Source organism: Patella vulgata, chromosome 2 (genome assembly GCF_932274485.2).
Source record: "Patella vulgata chromosome 2, xgPatVulg1.2, whole genome shotgun sequence".
Lineage (NCBI taxonomy): Eukaryota > Metazoa > Mollusca > Gastropoda > Patellidae > Patella > Patella vulgata.
This window is the reverse complement of record NC_065880.2, coordinates 79,386,389-79,406,741: the sequence shown is the minus strand read 5'-3', so window position 1 is coordinate 79,406,741 and position 20,353 is coordinate 79,386,389. Positions and strand designations below refer to the sequence as shown.

The following is a 20,353-nucleotide window of genomic DNA, read 5'->3' as shown; positions in this document are numbered from 1 at the left end:
CAGAGTAGTAGGGCGTTAAACCCCATTTCATTTCATATTTTTAATAGTTAAAGAACGTTTTTTTCCTGTTTTTTGGGACAATACAATAGACGAGAGAGAGGGAGAGGGTTTAACGTCCACTAGACACAGACTAGGTCATTTCAGGACTAACATATGGAAACCGGAGGACCTGGAGAAAACCCACGAGGTTGATTTGGCAACCCTACTCCTTATCACGTACAGCCGGGGATTCGAAACCACGTCAGTTGACTCAATGACAGGCCTTATGATACAGCGCGCACGAATGGATTAAGCGCTATATCCTATCTATAAATCCACATCATTTACCACCAGCATCATCGTCATCGTCATCATCATCATCATACCACCATCATTCATCAATATTGGAATGCGTGTGATTGTTGAAAAATCAAAATAATTTAAAACTACATAATTGTATTTTATTATTATGAATTAACAAACATAATACGTAGTCGAACAAATCAGTTCTCGGTATCTTCAAACTATGTCGGCATTATAACCCCGATTACTAAATACAGTTTTACCACATACACCCATGACCGACATCAGTTGAACGACCTCTGCAAAAGAAATAAAATGAAATGAAATTGGGTTTAACGTCCTACTGTTTTGCTCCGAACTGGGCTAATGAAGACGAGCATACACCATACAGTGTGCTATGAGGGAAATTTTGTCCGGACAGCGGCACTACGGCCTACTCTTATATCGAATTCCAACTGTCAAGGGATCTTTTACGTGTACGCCAATGTGTACACGGGACCTTGGTTTTTCGTCTCACCCGAATGACTAGACAGCTGTCCTTGTCAGGCCCTCCGCCCTGTATCAGTGACAAGGAGGAACCACGTCGGAAAATCTGGGTGAACTTTCTCGGCCAATGCAGGGATCGAACACCAGAACTCCAGGCTAACGAGCCAGCGTGTTACCCACTTAGCCACCGTGACAACCCCTCTTCAAAAGAAAGATGGTACAAATCAGCAGATGCATACATAATTATAGTATACTAGAAGAATGCCCGGCTTCGCTCGGGGGTCATAACCCCGAAGCCGGAAGTGGTAGACTAACGCCACACAAAAGAAAACCGATAAGACAAACCCGCGGACAGGACAAGTTACACAGTCAATGTAAGTAATAAACAACAAAATATGAGATCAAATGAATGGATCGGAGTGTATGTGTTTGGGTTAGGAGTGAGGAGGGGGTGGGGTGAGGAGATGGGGGGGGGGGGGGCTGCCGTAAGCGTCTATAGGCTTCACTCAAAATGGCAGTGGTTTGTATATAGAAACAGGGGAACAGCAGTAAACATTTTGTAACGAATGTTAGCTAGGTTAGGTATTCAGGTCTTTTCATCCCCAGTATGACCTGAGTTGCTATGGTAACTTGTAATGTCACTTCTTACATTAATAACTTCCACATCTACAGATTTAGTTTTAACTTGATTTCGTATTACAGGGTTGATAGCTGAACAGTAATAAAAACCACTCTGATTTCGGTTGGCTTTAGTAAGACTCAACTGCCCTTTAAGAGTTGGTAGAGGATCTCGAACCGTGGTACTCTTATACCAATTAATGAGGCATGTGGGATAACAATCAGTATAACATGTTACAGATATGTTCTGGCCTGCCACTATATTCAACCGCTTTATCTCCCCTTCCATGGCTAAAATATCACTCAATAAAGTTAACTGGATGTCGTTCGGTCCATCTAATAAAAATATAAAATGGTAGAAAATAACGTAAAAAATTAAATTGGTTGAATGGAAACTGGCAGGGTATTTCTTAACTACAGCTTATTTATCAGATTGAATGCCTAAAAATAAATCAAAGAGTTGAAGGATTTCGCTAAGTTGTTACTCGGTATGCGTTAAGGCAAAATTGAGGTGTCCTCTTTTAAAATCAGAGTTAGCTCCCTTGTTTTGTCAATACACGCAAGTCTCATACTTTGATTTATATTATACTTTTCTCATTGACTATTAAAACAATCTGGGCGTAAATGAGGCTGTAGTAACATTCGTTCATACTAATGTATGCTAACAACTATTTATTTTGAATATGGCGTCCTTTAAACACACAGAAGATAGCAATGATGATTACCTTGGTTTAACAATCATATAAAAATAGGATATCATGCCACCATTATACCGCGTTGGGTTTCGCAATGGGAGCTAATCACAGCCATAGAAACGTGGAGGATATCATTCAACCATTATATCCCGTTAGGCTCCCCAATGGGAGCTAACTATGGCCATAGAAATGTGGAGAATATCATAACGCCATTATATCGCGTTAGGCTTCGCAATGGGGGCTAGGGTCACGACCATAGAAAGTGGAGGATATCATACCGCCATTATATCGCGTTGGACTTCGGGATGCGAGCTAACTACAGTCATAGAAACGTGGCGGATATCATACCGCCATTATATCGCGTTAGACATCGCAAAGGGAGCTAACTACGGCCATATACTTACAGATAACATTTATGATGATTGCCTTGGTTTGAGTTATCCCAAGTACATCCGGGTTAACAGCGACGCAATAATAGCTTCCACTCTGGTTTTTATTGATATCAGTTAGAGTTAGTTTACCATTGATAGACGGTAATGGGTCGCTGTAAATATTATCAACAGTGGTCTTATACCAGTCTATTAGACATTCCGGAACACATTCAGTTGCACATGTTAATGATATATTATCGTCTTCCTTCATATTAATCAGTAGTTGACCTTCCACTTGCATTATTTCTGTTTCTGAACTAATAAGGAGTTCACCAGGACCATCTATAATAGATAAATACATAAACAATTTCATTCCATTCCAGTCAATCCTTTGATTTAATTAAATCCTTGACTTGATTTGATTGAATCCAAGATTGGATTGAATCCAAGATTGGATTGAATCCAAGATTGGATCGAATCCAAGATTGGATCGAATCCATGATTTGATCGAATCCATGATTTGATCGAATCCATGATTTGATCGAATCCATGATTTGATTGAATGTGACAAGGAGCAAGTTCGCCTGTCCAACCTCGTGGGTTGTTCTCCGGATCCTCCGGTTTCCTCCAACTGCTACAAACCCCTACGCGCAAGCGAATTACTGAAATAAAATAGAACTGTATGTTAGACCCGAAATAACCTAGTTTGTGTCGAGTGGATGTTAAACCCCATTTCGCTCTCTATCTTCTCTCACTCGGTTACTGTATTTATTAAAATTTAAGTAATTCTTACATTTACAGATAACTGAAGCATCATTATCATGCGTACAGTTGTGAACAGCCCAGTCAGGGTGACTACATTCTCCAACAGTTGGTTCTATACCAGCACAAGCTACTTCTGTTAACCAGATAGATCCAACGCCTTCTCCAAAATACGCCCCAGTTCTAGCTTCAGCTCCAGCTCTATAAAATATTGTAATATTACGTAGATGATTGCACTTACAATATAATACAGATGTGCTTCTCGGTGTCAATATAAACGAAAGCAATATACATACTATTTACTGACAGAACAATCTCTGGGCGTTCTCTCCCTCCGGGTGCGAGAAAATATTTGAAAAACTGACTGCAAATGGTGCTTTATAATGTACATCATTCGTACACAACCTCAAGGACCTGCTTATCAATTAGACAAAAACGATGTAAATTCAAGACTGAAAATGGTCGCCAATGTACGTGAGTACATGAACTTCATCAGCAGCTCGAGTCTACCATACTCACGGAATCATTCCCAGTCCACCCGAGAACAATAACACAAGTATCTTTAGAGTATTCTGTGGGTTGGCAAGCGTCTGATATGTGACGAGCAAACGAGGTCCACCCGTCCCAAGTTTACGTGAGGATATTAACTTCTTTAGGGATTCGAGTCTACCATACTGAAAGGATACTTCTCAGTCTACCCGTGAACAATAACTTAAGCATAGAACTTTAGAGTATTCTTTGGATTGGCAAGCGTCTGATGTGGGACTAACAAACGAGGTCCACCCGTATGGCGATGAAAACGCCGCAGTCCAGGCGCAATTGGTGTCACAGGACACTACACAGCATCTGTACAGAGAAACGTAAGCCGTTAAACCCTATTTTATTCTATTTCCTGTCATTTCATGTACGTAATTGTATATTTACGAGCTGAATCCACGTTCTTTACAAACTACTGCTGCATCTTCATCTCCCCAACCATAACCACAAATTGTTCCCCAAGCATTGTTAAAAAACACTTCAACTCGTCCTTCGTGTCTTCCTGTACCGTTGACCAGACGGTAGGTGACAGCTGAAGAAAATAATCAGGTTATAAACGATAAACATATTGTAAATGGCAGATAATTGCTGAAATTAAGAGACTGCTGTGAAAAAAAAAAATTAAAATGAGGCCGAAAATCCTAATGTTCTGCTCTGACTGGACTAATGAAGATAGACATACGCTATACATAGTGCTATCAGGGAAATTGTGCCCGGACAACGGCAGTACAATCTACTCTTATATCGAATTCCAACTCGTCAATGTACACACGGGACCTCGGTTTGGTGTCCAACCCAAACGACCATACCCTGTGCTTTGCCATGCACCCTGTCTTGCACCACTGACAAGGGGGAGCCACGCCGGAAAATATCCCATGAACTTTCTCTGTCGCTTGGTTTAGTGGTTTAACGCTTGCGTATTAGCTCACGAGGTCTATCATTGAGTCACATGGCGTGGTTTCGATTCCCCGTTTGTGCTTGACAAAGAGTAGGGTCGCCTGTCCACTCTCGTGAAGCTTCTCCGAGCACTCTGGTTTCCCCAGTACTGCTAAAAATCCCTAAACGCAAGCGAAGTATTGGAATAAAACTGAACCATATTTTTGTTCCGAAATGACCTAGTTTATGTCGAGTGAACATTAAATCTATGGTCTGTCTCTCTGTAGATATAAATGACTATATTTCTATATGCCAACACAAACTTGATATAATGGACTGCAATTGTGTATTTCAGAATTGTATGTCGACACTTACGTTTACATGCAACTGAAACGTCTTCTCTGTGATCGCAGTTATGAACACTCCAATCAGTGTGTTTACAATCGGTTATCGATGTTTCGGTTCCAGAACAAGCTACATCATCTAACCAGATGGGTCCACTGCCCGGCCCAAAATACGCCTTACTTACACCACTGGAATATAAACACAAATTTGATAGCGGGTCTATATGTAAAGTAATGTTGAATTAATAGAGTTTCTGAACAAGATCTCCCAAGTATGGAAGACCAAACAGCTCTTTATTGTCGTATTTCGACATTTGCACACTAAAATTAATATTTGTATATTAAAATCAATATTTGTTTCACAAAGCAGACATTTGTCATATCAGATTTGGTGTGTGTGTGGGTGTGTGTTTGTGTGTGGGGGTGGGGGTCATTGTGGCTAAGTGGGTAATACGCTGGCTCGCTAGCCTGGAGGTCGGGTGTTCGATCTCTGCATTGGCCGAGAAAGTTCATCCAGATTTTCCTGCGTGCCCCCCCCCCCCCTTGTCAGTAATGCAGGACTAATCGTTCGGATGGGACGAAAAACCAGGGTCCCGTGTATACATTGGCGTGCACGTAAAAGATCCCTTGACAGTTGGAATGCGATATAATAGTAGGACATAGTGCCGCTGCTGGGTCAAAATTTCCCTCATAGCACACTGTATGGCGTATGCCAATCTTATTAGCTCAGTCGGACGTTAAACCCCATTTTATTTCATTGTGTATAGCAATAACACATTACTTACATAGTGAATAATGCAAACATTCCATATCCTACGGACATAATTACATGAAATGAAATGCAGTTGGAGCTTTTACTTTTCTGGTCCAACTGGGCCAGTGTAGTGTGTTATGAGGGGTGGTTTGCCAGGACGAAAGCGCTACGAACTACTTTTATTTCGAATCCCAACCGTCAAGGGTTATTTTACGTACACGTCAACTGGTACACTGGACGTTAGATCCGAACGACTAGATGTTCCTTGCAAGACCTCCACCCGTACATAAATATATTATGTCTCAGCTATTTGACTTCAAGGTCATACAATCAAAGAATAATATACCATGACTAGTTCCGGGCTAATATACACACACTCATGACTCACATACCATGACCCATTTTGAGGTAATACACACACACATATGCCTCATTTGCCATGACTTATTTTTGGGGTAATATATATATATATACACACACACAGACACATGGCTCATATACCATGACTCATTCTGGGGTAATATACACACACTCATGACTCACATACCATGACCCATGGTTCATATGCTATGCCTCATTCTGGGGTAATATTAGCACACCCATGACTCATATACAAATGAAAATAATGTAATCAATCTTAACTTACGGATTAAATCCAAGTTGGCTACAGACGACCGCAGATTCTTCTTCTCCCCAGCCATCATCGCAAATCGTGCCCCACTGATTATTATGGAAGACTTCAACTCGACCAGCATATGGTACACCACCAGCCACCAACCTGTAGCTAACACCTGTCATAATATACAAAACAACATAGTTATCTACGATTTAATAATACGTCGTATGTGTGTCGGGTACCCACCAATCAGATCACTGGCTTATAATATAAAACAACTGGGTCTCTACACTCTAGTTCCGCAGCGTATACATTGTTTAGTAAAATGAAATGAAATGGAGTTTAACATCCCACTGTTCTACTTCGACTGGGCTAATGAAGTCGGTATTTTTTTTATAAGCGGCTGTCGCTATCTAAGTTTATAAAACTCGACTCTCGGCTCACCTGGTTGTACCGACAACTTCCGGTATTCACGATAGTTGCTTTTACTACTCACTGTATCCTTTTATATTCGATATTCGTGTTGCCTTGTTGTTCGAGTGATTACTAAAATCAACAAGTGGTAATTTGAACTTTTGTTTCTGTAGTTATTCGTTCAGTGCGAGGTTGGATACTTTTATCCAAACAGTGGCACTTCCGCCTACTCTTTCCATGTTTCTCACTACCAGGAGTTCTTTCGTGCCAGACGATGTGTAAATCTCGATTTTACGTTCCTGTCGAACGACCAGGCACCGCCCTCCCCGAAAGGATTCTAGGACTTCATAGAAGCTGTTAATTTTCATATTAATGTAATCTTTCATACGTTTTTGTCCAATTCCTACCCCTGAGCGCCTCACTTGATATATATATAGTCATACACCCATGACAAAAACAGTTCACTGCGAGTGTCACCACTGATAACTATAACTATCGTCACCACGAACGATCTTGTGAAGAAAAGAAATGAAATAAGGTTTCACGTTTTGTGTCATATTCTTGTCGCCAATGGTATACAAGGTTTCTCGCTCCATTTCAACGATTAGAGACTCTTCTTACCAGACTTGTCGTCCAGCAAGGAATCCGGGATTCACCCAGCCCACTAAATCAGGTCGGATACTTGCGATTACCAGCAGTACGGCATGCAGAACGAACAGAAGTTCTGTGTAATATCATAATCACAATGCGGACATGAACAACTGCGTAGCCAATGCGTAAATATATATAATGCAAATGTTTTTTTAGGCCTGAAATGTTATCTAAATTATTAATTAGACAATTATTAACATGAAAAGACCATAATCAACTCTCGATGCCATCTTATGTCCGATTTTCATTGGATTTGAATCCGATCTGCTGTTCAACTTCCGTTGATGATTAAACCTAAAACTTGATAATCGAGACTTTGTTAATTATTGTGACAACGGTAACAATGACAATCGAGGCTACATAGATTTTAATATAGGGTTTTCTCGTCTTAGGGTGAAGCAGTTTGACTAGTTAGAACTTGATATAATCTTCTATAAAGTGTCTTTAAGTATTTATTATATTGTTTTGGTGTTTATTCACCTGTTTCTTTTATATATCCATATTTATTCCCGTATTTAGGCTATGTCTGTTCCCTTACAATTTCTAGATAAAATATTGTTTAAAAAATAACCACTAAGCCATATAAATACAAAAAAGTGTTTTTCAACTGTAGTACTTACGTTTACATACAACTGATGCATCCTCGCTGTGGCTGCAGTTATTAACTCCCCATCCACGGTGTCTACATGTCGCCAGGGACGACTCGCTACCAGTACACATCACTTCATCCAACCATATCGGTCCAAATCCTTCGCCGAAATGGGCTAGCGGAAAGGCTTTAGCCTGGGTACTGAAATTTTACAGTCAATCCCAACACATTAGAAGATGAATCGACAATAGGTTTAGCTGATTGAAAAGTACTGAATAAGCGTAATTTGCACTGGCGTCGTATGTGAAAAAGGATATTCTTAAGCGTTCTAGGCAGCTTATATAACAGCCTTAACGAAAAAGCAAAATAGATAGAGAGGAGGAGGAGAGGAGTGTTACATCTTTTTTTCAACGGGTGGGGGCTGCTGGACCCGGAGAGAGAGAGAGAGAGAGAGAGAGAGAGAGAGTGTGTGTATTGCTAATCTTAATCAGTGTGTATCCATATACTAATGTAGCATTCTCAGCCTGCTTACCAAGTCCACCAAACTAATTCGAGCAAACTAATCTGATAGCAAAATGTATGTAAGGCCTCACTTACGTTTCAAAACCTAGTTGTTTACAGACCACCCTGGCTTGGGATTCTCCCCAACCGTGATCACAAACTGTCCCCCACTGGTTGTTGAAAAACACCTCAACCCTCCCTTCATGTGACCCAGAACCTTCTACAAGACGATACTCCACGTCTATAATAATAATAATAATAATAATAATAAATTGATAATAATAATAAATTGATAATAATAAATCATAATGATAATAATAAATTAATAGTAATAATAATAATTACTATATTGCACACAGTCTCTTTGGAACAGTTAGAAACGACGGAATAGTGAAGATCATGTGTAACAAAGCAAGATATTTATATTGAATGATAAACTCTATTTGCAAATATAAATATCACATAATAGAGATATACTGTTTAATCCCAGTGCAGAAACCGTTTGTGATATACCATACCTAAATTATTTGGACTAAAAAGGGCATACAGATTCGTTAATACGACATGCCACCTGAAGAACCAAATATAGGAAAGCTGAGATTATGAGAGTTCAGTTATCGGAATTGAGTAGTAGCAGACGGCTGTTTAAGGTCTAGCATGGTAGCTACGCACATGTAAAACATTATTATGTGTATTAATTATGTTCGTGATAATAAACCAATTATACCTGACGTCTACTATGCATCGCTGTGAATAAATGAACTAACTATGTTACACATCCTTATGAATAGATGAACTATGTTACACATCCTTATGAATAGATGAACTATGTTACACATTTTCAACAAAAACTATGTAGCAATATGTGGAAAAGTATTAGTTACTCTAGTAACGAATTCTTATTGGCCTCTATCCGTTACTGGCTGATCCTAGAGATAACTAATATGAAAATAAGGCTTTCCCCCCATCTCGGTTCTAAGGCTATCATTGTCGTTTGTGTTGGAATAAGCTATAACCCCCAGAATACAGCACTTCGGCAATTCAATGACAGACCTACGGCCACGCAATCCACCTTACTTTGAAAACGAAAGAGAATAAAGCAAAGAGACCAACCTTTACATACGACTGAAATGTCCTCTCGGTGATCACAGTTATGTCTCTGCCACCCAGAATGTTTACAATCCGCTAAAGAAGCCTCCAAGCCGGTACAGAGAACATCATCCAACCAGATAGGCCCAGCACCTGGACCGTAAAACTCTTTAATACCTGTCCTATAAATTAATACATATTACCAGTAGTGATGACATAGTCCATATAGCGCGCTGTGAGGACAATCGCGCGCATATACGTCTGTGCAATGAGGACAATCGTGCCCGTACATACATGCTAAGGTCTACTCTTATTTTCAATTTCAACTGTCAAGAGATTATTAACCCCAGGTATGCCCTTTCTTGTCAACTAATGGTACGGCCAATGAACCAAGCGTACATTATTTACACTAGTTGAAATTTGGACCCGAGTGAGGTATTCCATTGTAAAGCACATGCGAGTGTCTGTATTTTAAATTGTTTAATGTCTCGCTCTTGACCATTTAACCACACATAAATACCAAACGGAATTGAACCATTTTGGACTGATATTCCTCTAACAGATATATCTTTCAGATTATTTAAATAGGAGTCATTGATATCCATGTTACGATAATAAACAAAGTCTCGATTATCCAATTTTAAATTAAATTATTAAATTGTGATAGTGTTTCAATCCGTTCAAAATCACAATCATCCGATGGTCTACAATGTTTATTATGGGCTTGTCATGGGAATACATGTCTAATTAATAATTTATATAACCTTTTATTATGAGCTTGTCATGCGAATAAATATCTAATTAATAATTTTTATAACATTTGACGTCAAAAGAAAGACATACAATGTGCAGATTTTTCCCTTACATAATGCATCTTTTATTTAATTTATTTGGTATTTCGGCTTGGTAGATTATAGGCATGAGTTAGATAGGTATACATTACATACGGGTTATATCCAAGATGTCGACACACAACCATTTCTTCTTCCGGTCCCCAGTAGTCATCACAAATCGTACCCCAGGTATTATTGTATAAAACCTCTACCCTTCCTTCAAGTTGGCTTCGTCCACCAACAAGGCGATATGTTAAAGCTATTAAAATATAAAAATAACATCTGTCACCTACCAATACACAAATGTAATGAAATGAAATTGGGTTTAACGTCCTACTGTTCTGCGCTGACTGCCATGGACTAATGAAGGCGGTCATACGTTATACAGTGTGCTATGACGGAAATGTTGTTGCCCGGACGGCGGCAGTACGGCCTACTCTTATACCGAATTCCAACTTTCAGTGGTTCTTTTATGTGCACGCCAGTGTGTATGCGGGACCTCCGTTTTTTGTCCCACCATAACGACTATACCGTGTCTCTTGTCAGCTCCTCGGCCCTGAGCAACGGGGAACAACCCCTTAAAATCCCGATGGGCATTCTGGATCACAGGGATCGAGCACAGGACCCCAGGATAGCGAGCCAACCTTTTTTTTGTTCTCAGTCTTACTCACTGAGCCACCCTAGCTCCCTAAATACACAAATAAACTATGTGTGATGTATCAATATAGGCATTGTGGTACATCAAAGATCATTCAAAAAGCTACCTGTGTGTTTGAAATCTGACCCGGTTAAATAAAATATTCTAACAAATTAAAAAGTTCTCTCTTGCAGCATCAAAATGCACGTAAACGTTTAAATTGGAAAATATACCAATATGAAAGCTTCCACGTCAATCTATGTGAATGGATTCTATTTAACTAGGGGTGATTTGAAAGATATAACCACCATTTACGTAGTAGTTTGTTCGTACAATGAAGGGATTTTATGTAAGTTTTTAAACAATAGCCATTTAGTAGTGTGTTCGTACGGGGCAAAAACAATTTATATTTTTAGGATGATCAAGCCAGTAGTTGACTGACCATATTACAAGATGCAAAAGACGCAAATCATAGATCTCTCACTGATTCGATGATGAGTTGGTGGATCTCAATGATTGCACAGGAGAGAGGAATAGGTTTGCTTATTGAACAACCGTAGGTCGGATAATAGACGGAAAAAAGTCATTGATGCTTTGTTTGTTATTTATATTATCTTTGGAAAGGGTTAAGTAATCTGCTAAAACCTAGTTCAAAATTACTGGCAGTCTACGTGTGTTCGGAAACCGTAGAAGGTCGCAGAATGTCCGTACAGACTTTTGGTCCTGTACATACAAAATTTTCACACGGTTTTTTGCGGCTGATCTGCGAGCTACCAAATCCTACGTCTCAAAACACGTACGGCGGATTGTGAGCTAGGCTTTGCTAAAATTTCCTCCGTATACTGCCCGTAGTAGCAGGTACGGCAAGTTATGAGCTGGACCAGCCGTATAAATTTCTCACCCGGTCTCTTGCGACTGGTTTGCGAGCTACCAACCCCTATACAACCCATTCGTGTCAAAACACGTACGACTGGGTGTGAGCTATCTTAAAATGGCTTAAAGTGTAGACATAGAGTGTAAATTTTGTGTAGTTACAAGCTTTATCTATGTAAGTTTATATCTTTTGTCTTTCATTATTGTGTTTTAAAACCAACACGCCATTTAAACATAGACATCAATTCATCTTGTATGAAATGGTTTTACAAAGTTTATTTAATAATACATCAGTGTTGTCATTTACATCTATTTCGTGTCAAAAATAACCTTACATCGCAAAATGTAACTACAATAATAGTCAAATATAATGACGGAAGTTGTATGGCTCGGAAATGTCAGGCTATACATTTTTAGTTCACACCAACTATTATTTGTCATGGTGGAAGAGGGATGGTATTGGAGAGTGGGTGTGGTGGTGTTCGGGCAAGGGGGGGGGGGGTAAGCATACTATCGATGCATTGTTGTGTATATAATATTGTACATTTTCACCTGCAATTATTGAAATGTACATATTGAATATTTTAATCATTATGTAACTAAAACTCGACGGATAATCTTCTAAACAATAGTAAAATTAGAAATGACAATAAACTCTTCCGGTTGTTCCTAATTTAAATTCTAATTCTCGCCCCTGTATTATTAGACGACAATTATTCTTTGATGTGTATCACCCATACATATAGAAAAAAATTCATATATGATAATCACGCAAGGTTTATGTCTTTTTCTAAAGTAAGAGACATTATTATTCTGTCACGTCTGTCACGGAAGAATGACAATAGTAGTTGTCTGTCAAATAAACATATCTAAATATTATGAGTAAAGTACAACGTGCAAAAATAATACAAAATTAAGCGGCCCATACACGTTCAATCTTTTTCGTCAATCAATTAATGATGGCAATTAATTAATATAAATTAAATGGCGAAATTGACCTTGCCCACACACGATAAATGTTTTAGCCTCAATTTTCATTCTGATCGAAAACTATGAGATGAAAGTAACACACGGTATATTTAATTTATTCAATTAAATTGGCGTCGAATTAATTGAAACAATTTAACTGAATCAATTAATTGGCCGATCAAAGTTCCTTTGATATTTATTGACGGCTCGTGAATTAAATTGACCGTTCGTCATATGATACAGCATCCGGGCCATCGTCCCTTAACTCCTTGGGAAATCGGGCATTTTTGGCCCTCTTACTCAACTTTTTTTCCATTTAGAATGTCCTTGAGGTCAATAACCATGTCCAGTGACAGGGATGCTTTCATTTCGAAGTTTTCGGTCAGAATGAAAATTGATGCTAAAACTGATTGATCGTTTATGGGCAAGGTCAGTTTCGTCAATAATTAACGAAAGAATTGAACGTTTATGGGCTGCTTAAATCATATAATATGCATAATAAGTAAATGAAACGGTGTTTAACAATTTTCACTGAGCCATCAAATGGAAAATGAAAGATACAAATATATAATAGGAACACCATATATACCTGAATCGTTTTGTTGAATTCTGCCTTCACAATTTGTACACGATACATCAATATCCCCTAGATCTGTAATAAACAATTAAAAAGTTTATATCCATTATGCTTTATCACTTATTCAGAATATAAAATAAAAAAATAATTCTGATGACCGTCAAAATAAAGTGAAATGAGACTTTGTTGTAACACTTGGGGGTGGTGAACTAGTGGGCCAACGCGTGCGCGCGAAACCATAAGGTCTGTCATTGAGAAAAGTGGCGTGCTTTCGATTCTTCGCTTGTATGTGAAAACGAGTAGGGTAGCCTGGTCAACCTCGTGAACCCGAACTTAGCTATTTTATCTCCCTTTAACGTAGAAACGTGATCAATAGCGTCCAATCAGAGGTTGTGACACAAACACACTCAAATACAAACATGGCGACCTCCACGGAGACCTTGAACGAACCTTGAACTTTGCATCAGAAAGTGAGAGAAATAGTATTCGCGATGATCGGGGAATCTGATAGACCCCACCTGGGTCAGTAGCCGATCGAAATTAGTGCCGAAATATCCAGGATAGTGCGTGAAGGGCTTGATTAATACTGATTTCCAAGGCAACAACCGCAGATGTCAAATGATTATTGAATCTTCAAATACAAACACAATGAATGAAAGTCAAGCTAAGAAAGTTGAAAGTATTTCACTAGAATGAATAAAAGACAAGCTATAAAAGTTTTAAAAATCTTACTAGAATGGATGAAATGCGTGCTATAATAGTTTAAAGTATTTCACTATAATGAGTGAAAGATAATAGTGTAAAACATCTTACTAGAATGGGTGAAAGTCAAGCTATAATAGCGTAAAGCATTTCACTATAATGGATGAAAGACAAGCTATAATAGCGTAAAGCATTTCACTATAATGGATGAAAGACAAGCTATAATAGCGTAAAGCATTTCACTATAATGGACGAAAGACAAGGTATAATAGTGTTAAGCATTTCACTATAATGGACGAAAGACAAGGTATAATAGCGTAAAGCATTTCACTATAATGGACGAAAGACAAGGTATAATAGCGTAAAGATTTCACTATAATGGACGAAAGACAAGGTATAATAGCGTAAAGCATTTCACTATAATGGATGAAAGACAAGCTATAATAGTGTTAAGCATCTTACGAGGATTAATGAAAGACAAGCTATACTAGTTTAACACATCTAACTAAAAGGGACGAAAGACACACTATACTAGATTAAAGCATCTAACTAGATGAGATGAAAGACACACTATACTAGATTAAAGCATCTAACTAGATGAGATGAAAGACACACTATACTAGATTAAAGCATCTAACTAGATGAGATGAAAGACACACTATACTAGATTAAAGCATCTAACTAGATGAGATGAAAGACACACTATACTAGATTAAAGCATCTAACTAGATGAGATGAAAGACACACTATATACTAGTTTAAAACGTCTTAATAGAATGAATCAAAGACAAACTATAAAAGTTTAATGTATCTTATAATAGTTTAATGTATCTTACTAGAATGAAAGTACATCCATAGAACATCTTCCACATTAACAGACGAGACGTCAATCTCTAGCTTAATTTGTTGACCTGTTACATCCAGATATTGAAAGAAAACAACCACACCATCATTTGAACAGTTGAATAAAGTCTGATTCAGTGAAGATATTTTGATTTTTGAACAGGATTCTGGGCTAAGGTTGATGTATAAACTGGCAATACGGATTAGATCATTACTGGTTATATCACACGTGCACTTTAATCCCCGGTCTCGTCGACTGATTCCATTAAAATACAACAAAAACTCTTTAGATGTTGTCATCTGAGATATGTTCAAGAGGTTAAAATTTCTCAGAGCTACAAAAAAAGAAAAAGAAATGCACCAATAGGATTAAAAACATGGAATTGTCTATCGATGAGAGAGAGAGAGAGAGAGAGATGGGGTTTAACGTCCACTCGACACAAACTAGGTCATTTCGGGACTAACATATGGTTAAATTTTATTTCAATAATTCGCTTGTGCGTAGGGGTCTTTAGCAGTGGGAGGAAACCGGAGGACCCGGAGAAAACCCACGAGGTTGGAACCACGCCAGTCGACTCAATGACAGACTTTATGATACAGCGCGAGCACGCTAACCATTCAGCCCCCCCGTCTATCGATGAGCAATTTTCCAAGTAATATGCTTGGCAAGTTTCTTGTTGATCGGACTTGAAATGGCGTAGTCTTAGACTTTTTTCGAAGAGTGTCACCCGCCCCCCCCCCCCCGCCCCTAGGAATAATAACCAGATGAACAGCAGGGTAAGCAGCACCTGGAGTCCAGTTCCGGATAACAAATAAGACCAGTCGTAACAACATATTTGTTCTCGATGTCTGACGTATGAAATCTGGATGTAAACATGTGACGATGTCTACCGCTGGTATTGGGGACACTAATACGCACGTCACGGCTGGATATCCGGCCACTCGTGTTCAAAGGTTTAAAACCGATTGTTGCATTTACGGCAAATATTTAAGTTGCAATTAACAGGCGATTCAAAGTCACGGGTTGGCTCATACGGTTCAGCAGTATATATTTGTTCAATAGTTAGAACTACAACGAATTAGCAGGATTGTTTTGAAAATTGGAAATTACCTGAAACGACCATTCCGGTTGTAACTTAGTAGTACGACACCCACCCATAAAAAGACTTAAAGACAGTCCGTGCCTTTTTTTCTCACTGGATTGTTGTGTGTCTAATTAGTTTGGTTTGCGTGCTTCACCGATCAACACTTTCTCCATCCACCCCATTACTATTCCCGCGGGGGGGGGGGGGGGGCAATAGTTAGTACGTGCGCGCTGTATCATAACGTCTGTCATTGAGTCAACTGGCGTGATTTCGAATCCTCGGTTGTACGTGACAAGAGTAGTCCAACCTTGTGAGTTTTCTCCGGGTCCTCCGGTTTCCTCCCACCCAGTGCTAAAAACCCCTACGCGCAAGCGAATTATTAAAGTAAAATTGAACGATGTGTTAGTCCCGATATGACCTAGTTTGTTTCGGGTGGACGTTCAACCCCATTTCTCTCTCTCGCGTGTCGATGTGTGTGATTCGCCCCACACTCACCATTCTATTGGGGGACGGCTAGATCTATTTCTTAAGGCCACTTACATGAAAGTAGGGTTAGGGCACGTGATTGTTGACGAGTCGGAGCAGAACAGTAGGACGTTAAACCCCATTCATTTCATTTCCAAACCTCGGGGTGGCCTTAAAAAATAGATCTAACCTTTGGAGGACTAGGACAATATGTTAAGGGTCTCGTGCGTATATCTTTTTTCTTGATGCCTGTGATGTCTGTGATTCACCCGCCCCCTCTCCCAACGCCCCTTCCCTCTTCCATTCACTATTTGGTTTAAATGAAATGAAATGGGGTTTAACGTCCTACTGTTTTGCTTCGAACTGGGCTAATGAAGACGGGCATACGTCATACAATGTGCTATGAGGTAAATTTTGCCCGGACAGCGGCACTACGGCCTACTCTTATATCGAATTCCAACTGTCAAGGGATCTTTTACGTGCACGCTAATGTGTACACGGGACCTCGGTTTTTCGCACCACGCGAATGACTAGACAGCTGTCCTTGTCAGTTCCTCCGTTCTGCATCACTGACAAGGGGGTATCACGCCGGAAAATCGGGATGAACTTTCTAGGCCAATGCAGGGATCGAACACCCGACCTCCAGCGTCTTACCCACTTAGCCTCCGTGACCCCTATTTGGTTTAAGATAGCATTAAATAAAACTTACTTGGTATACAGGCGTACCAATAATGAACATAATTATAGTTTGTGAGGTTTCCTGGTGTGTACGGTGAAGAAAAGACACACGATTGTTGATTAGCACATTTCCCATTAACCATCTTACGATCCTCTAGACTCGCATCTACAAATGGCTCCATATCTTTAATAGAGTTTTCATATTGACAACACGCGCTACTGCTACATTGGTCGTCTTGTACAGCTGAACAACTGGCTTGGTCCCTCTTTTTGCCATAAGATATTTTATAAAAAGCGAGAACTTGACCCTCGGCACAGCTTAAAGTATGCTGGGTACATGGTGATCCGGGTGGTCCATAACAGCCGTACGCTGTTTCGCAATCTATAACGTTTGCTGAAATAATTGAAACAATACTATGAAGATGATAGCACATGAACTCATTTCCAGGAATGGGTTACATTTGATGAAATGTTGTTTAATGGAAGATGTACATGAGAAAATGTAAATGCCACCTCTATCATCAGCACCACGATGTGGAAATTGAACCTCTATAAAATAGAATAAACGCTATAAAACAGTCAAGCGTGTCCAAATTAAAGGGATAGTTGCATTTTTAAGGCATATTATGTTTAGAATATGTTAAAATATGTCCCTAAAACATATGGAATCTGTACACAGTGCTATCGTGTTAAGGAATAATGCTATTAATCCTAAAATTCAAAATTGGCAAATATATCATTTTCTAGTTGAAACATCAACGTTGAGCTATGCCAATTCCACTGAGCGTATGGAAACCAAAGGTGGTATTTTTTCAGTTATCTCCGGTGTTTAAAGCACTAGAACGATTCCCATGATTGTACCATAATCTAGCCAACGTTGAGCTTTGCCAATTCCATGGAGCGTATAGAAACGAACGGAGATATTTTTCAGTTATTTCCGATGTTTAAAGCACTAGAATGATTCATATAATTGTATCATAATCTAGCCATGTACAACCTAGTCATACAATCTCCTAAATGCATGCACAACCTAGCCATGCGGTATCATAAATGCATATACCTAGCCGTGCGATCTCCTAAACGCATGTACAATCTAGCCATCAGATGTAAATATATGCGCAACCTAGCCGTGCGATCTCCTAAACGCATGTACAATCTAGCCATCAGATGTAAATTTATGTACAACCTAGCCGTGCGATCTCCTAAACGCATGTACAATCTAGCCATCAGATGTAAATTTATGTACAACCTAGCCATGCGATCTCCTAAACGCATGTACAATCTTACCATGAGATTGAAATATATGTAAAACCTAGCCATGCCATTTCTTAAATGCTTTGTCAAATGAAAATAAAAATCTACCTGAAACTAGCCATAAAATAATACCGATGAATATTCTAGACTTTACTGCCATACTTCAGTAGATGGAAACTATATTAACTGCTTCCTCAAGCACACCTAGTTTGTAAAACTTGCAATAGTTTTATATAGCCTGTTTTATTTGGAGGCCTAAGTTTGGCTGGATAATTAATCTTGGTATATCCACTGTGACAACTTTAACTGTTTAGAAATGGCATAAAAAAATATATTAGACAGCCTACTATGTTATAACAATGTCTAACATAAAGGTCACGTCAGTGACAACCAGTCTTGACCTTTAACCCAGTAACCATAGCGTCGGTTGGAACGTATGTCACATTCCACTTGTGCAGTAATCTTTAATACCTTGACTTACAAATCATGTATGTCCCAGCCCCTTATATTAAATGTGTATAACTTGTGTCCTATTATCATGTACTGTTTTGGTTCGTGACTTCCGCTAAATTTAGGCGTTTATTTGTGATTGTCCGGGCTCTAATGCTCGTTAACGAATATTAAGCTTTGTACTTTTTGAATATGAAATCTGTTTTACCATGAGCAGCTGTCACTTGACAAGGCCTACAATTGTTTATCCTTCGGCTTGTCTTCATCTATGCCGCCACCTAATATGACCGTATGTAAGCGGTAAATACAATGTATATATTTGCTGAGATTGGCACTTCTCAATTTCGTTAAAAGACGTTGGTTCGGTTATTCTATGGAGGAATCTGAGCTCATATATTTTTTCTATTGCTATTCCAGACAAAGCGTAAATCGAAATGGGGAGCCGCTGCGGTGGCCGAGTGAGTATACTGGCCACCTAGCCTGGAGATATTGCATTCGTTCTAGTTGTTGGGCGAGAAAGTTCATCGGATCTGCACAACAAGGTCAATTAGTTGAGGCAGACCCCGTGAGCTCCCTTGTGCTGTTTTGAGGAATACAGCACACAAAGCGAACTCAAAACCTAGAGAATTTTGTTTTCAAATATCTACTCAATAAATATAATTATAGTTTAGTATAAGCATAATTATACTAAAACGCTCATCCAGATATATATATTGTAATTGTAATGGATGTCTTGCTGTCTATAATAATAATAATCAGTCCATTTATATCGCGCTTATTCCACATGGTCGTGTTTTAAATCTGGATTTAAAGGAGTCTAATGATGGACTGGATCGAAGATTCTCAGATGGCGAGTTCCACAAATTGTCAGTGTAGGCGTTTGCTCAATGCGTCCCAACGCTTCCCTACACACACCAATAATCTTCTTTTCCCCCAAAACAGTGACAATACATTTAGAGGAAAATACAGTTTATTGACATCAATACTGGAAGGTACACCTATCTAGGAGACGTAATTTTAGATATAGACGGAGTATATTGGAGACGATTAACTGAAAATAAAATAAAATATATTGCTAATAAAATATTACAAAATATATTGTTCATTATTAGGCCACGTAACTAGTACCAGAATAAGTACACACACACCCTATCTTCAATTTATGTTTTCTATACATCCTTATCAGTTCTGGGAACACTACATTAATTTTCATCACCTTTGACCTAAGTTGACAGTAAGATTCTGTAAGGGTGGTCTATATAGTACATATATGTACTAAAATGGACTCTTCCAAATTACCAGCTTGCAGACGCAATGTAAATGAATGGTACCAAGTTTTATATTAAAATTTTCACTAAATAATTCAAATTTGAAGAAACAAAGACAACATATTATTCTTAGA

General features: G+C 38.9%; 1 protein-coding gene across 1 annotated transcript; it reads right to left on the bottom strand.

Annotated features, from left to right (window-relative positions):
* Window positions 1-474: 474 nt before the first annotated feature.
* Window positions 475-18,732, bottom strand: LOC126811871 (deleted in malignant brain tumors 1 protein). Its single transcript, XM_050537893.2, has 15 exons — window positions 18,610-18,732; window positions 17,279-17,641; window positions 15,013-15,354; window positions 13,487-13,549; window positions 10,533-10,677; window positions 9,610-9,767; window positions 8,593-8,737; window positions 8,027-8,196; window positions 6,372-6,516; window positions 5,003-5,160; window positions 4,139-4,283; window positions 3,246-3,415; window positions 2,486-2,794; window positions 1,418-1,722; window positions 475-581 (listed from the first exon to the last, which is right to left on the bottom strand). The coding sequence occupies exons 1-15, from the start codon at window positions 18,659-18,661 to the stop codon at window positions 567-569; spliced, it is 2,685 nt and encodes an 894-aa protein (XP_050393850.2). The 5' UTR covers window positions 18,662-18,732; the 3' UTR covers window positions 475-566.
* Window positions 18,733-20,353: the final 1,621 nt, after the last annotated feature.

Coding starts and splice junctions, on each gene's coding strand:
- LOC126811871 (XM_050537893.2), bottom strand. CDS start 18,661: ATGGCAGTAAAGTCTAGAATATTCATCGGTATTATTTTATGGCTAGTT. Junction 5,161..6,371: donor AGCCAACTTGGATTTAATCC/GTAAGTTAAGAT, acceptor TTTATATTCCAG/TGGTGTAAGTAAGGCGTATT. Junction 4,284..5,002: donor CGTTTCAGTTGCATGTAAAC/GTAAGTGTCGAC, acceptor TATTTTCTTCAG/CTGTCACCTACCGTCTGGTC.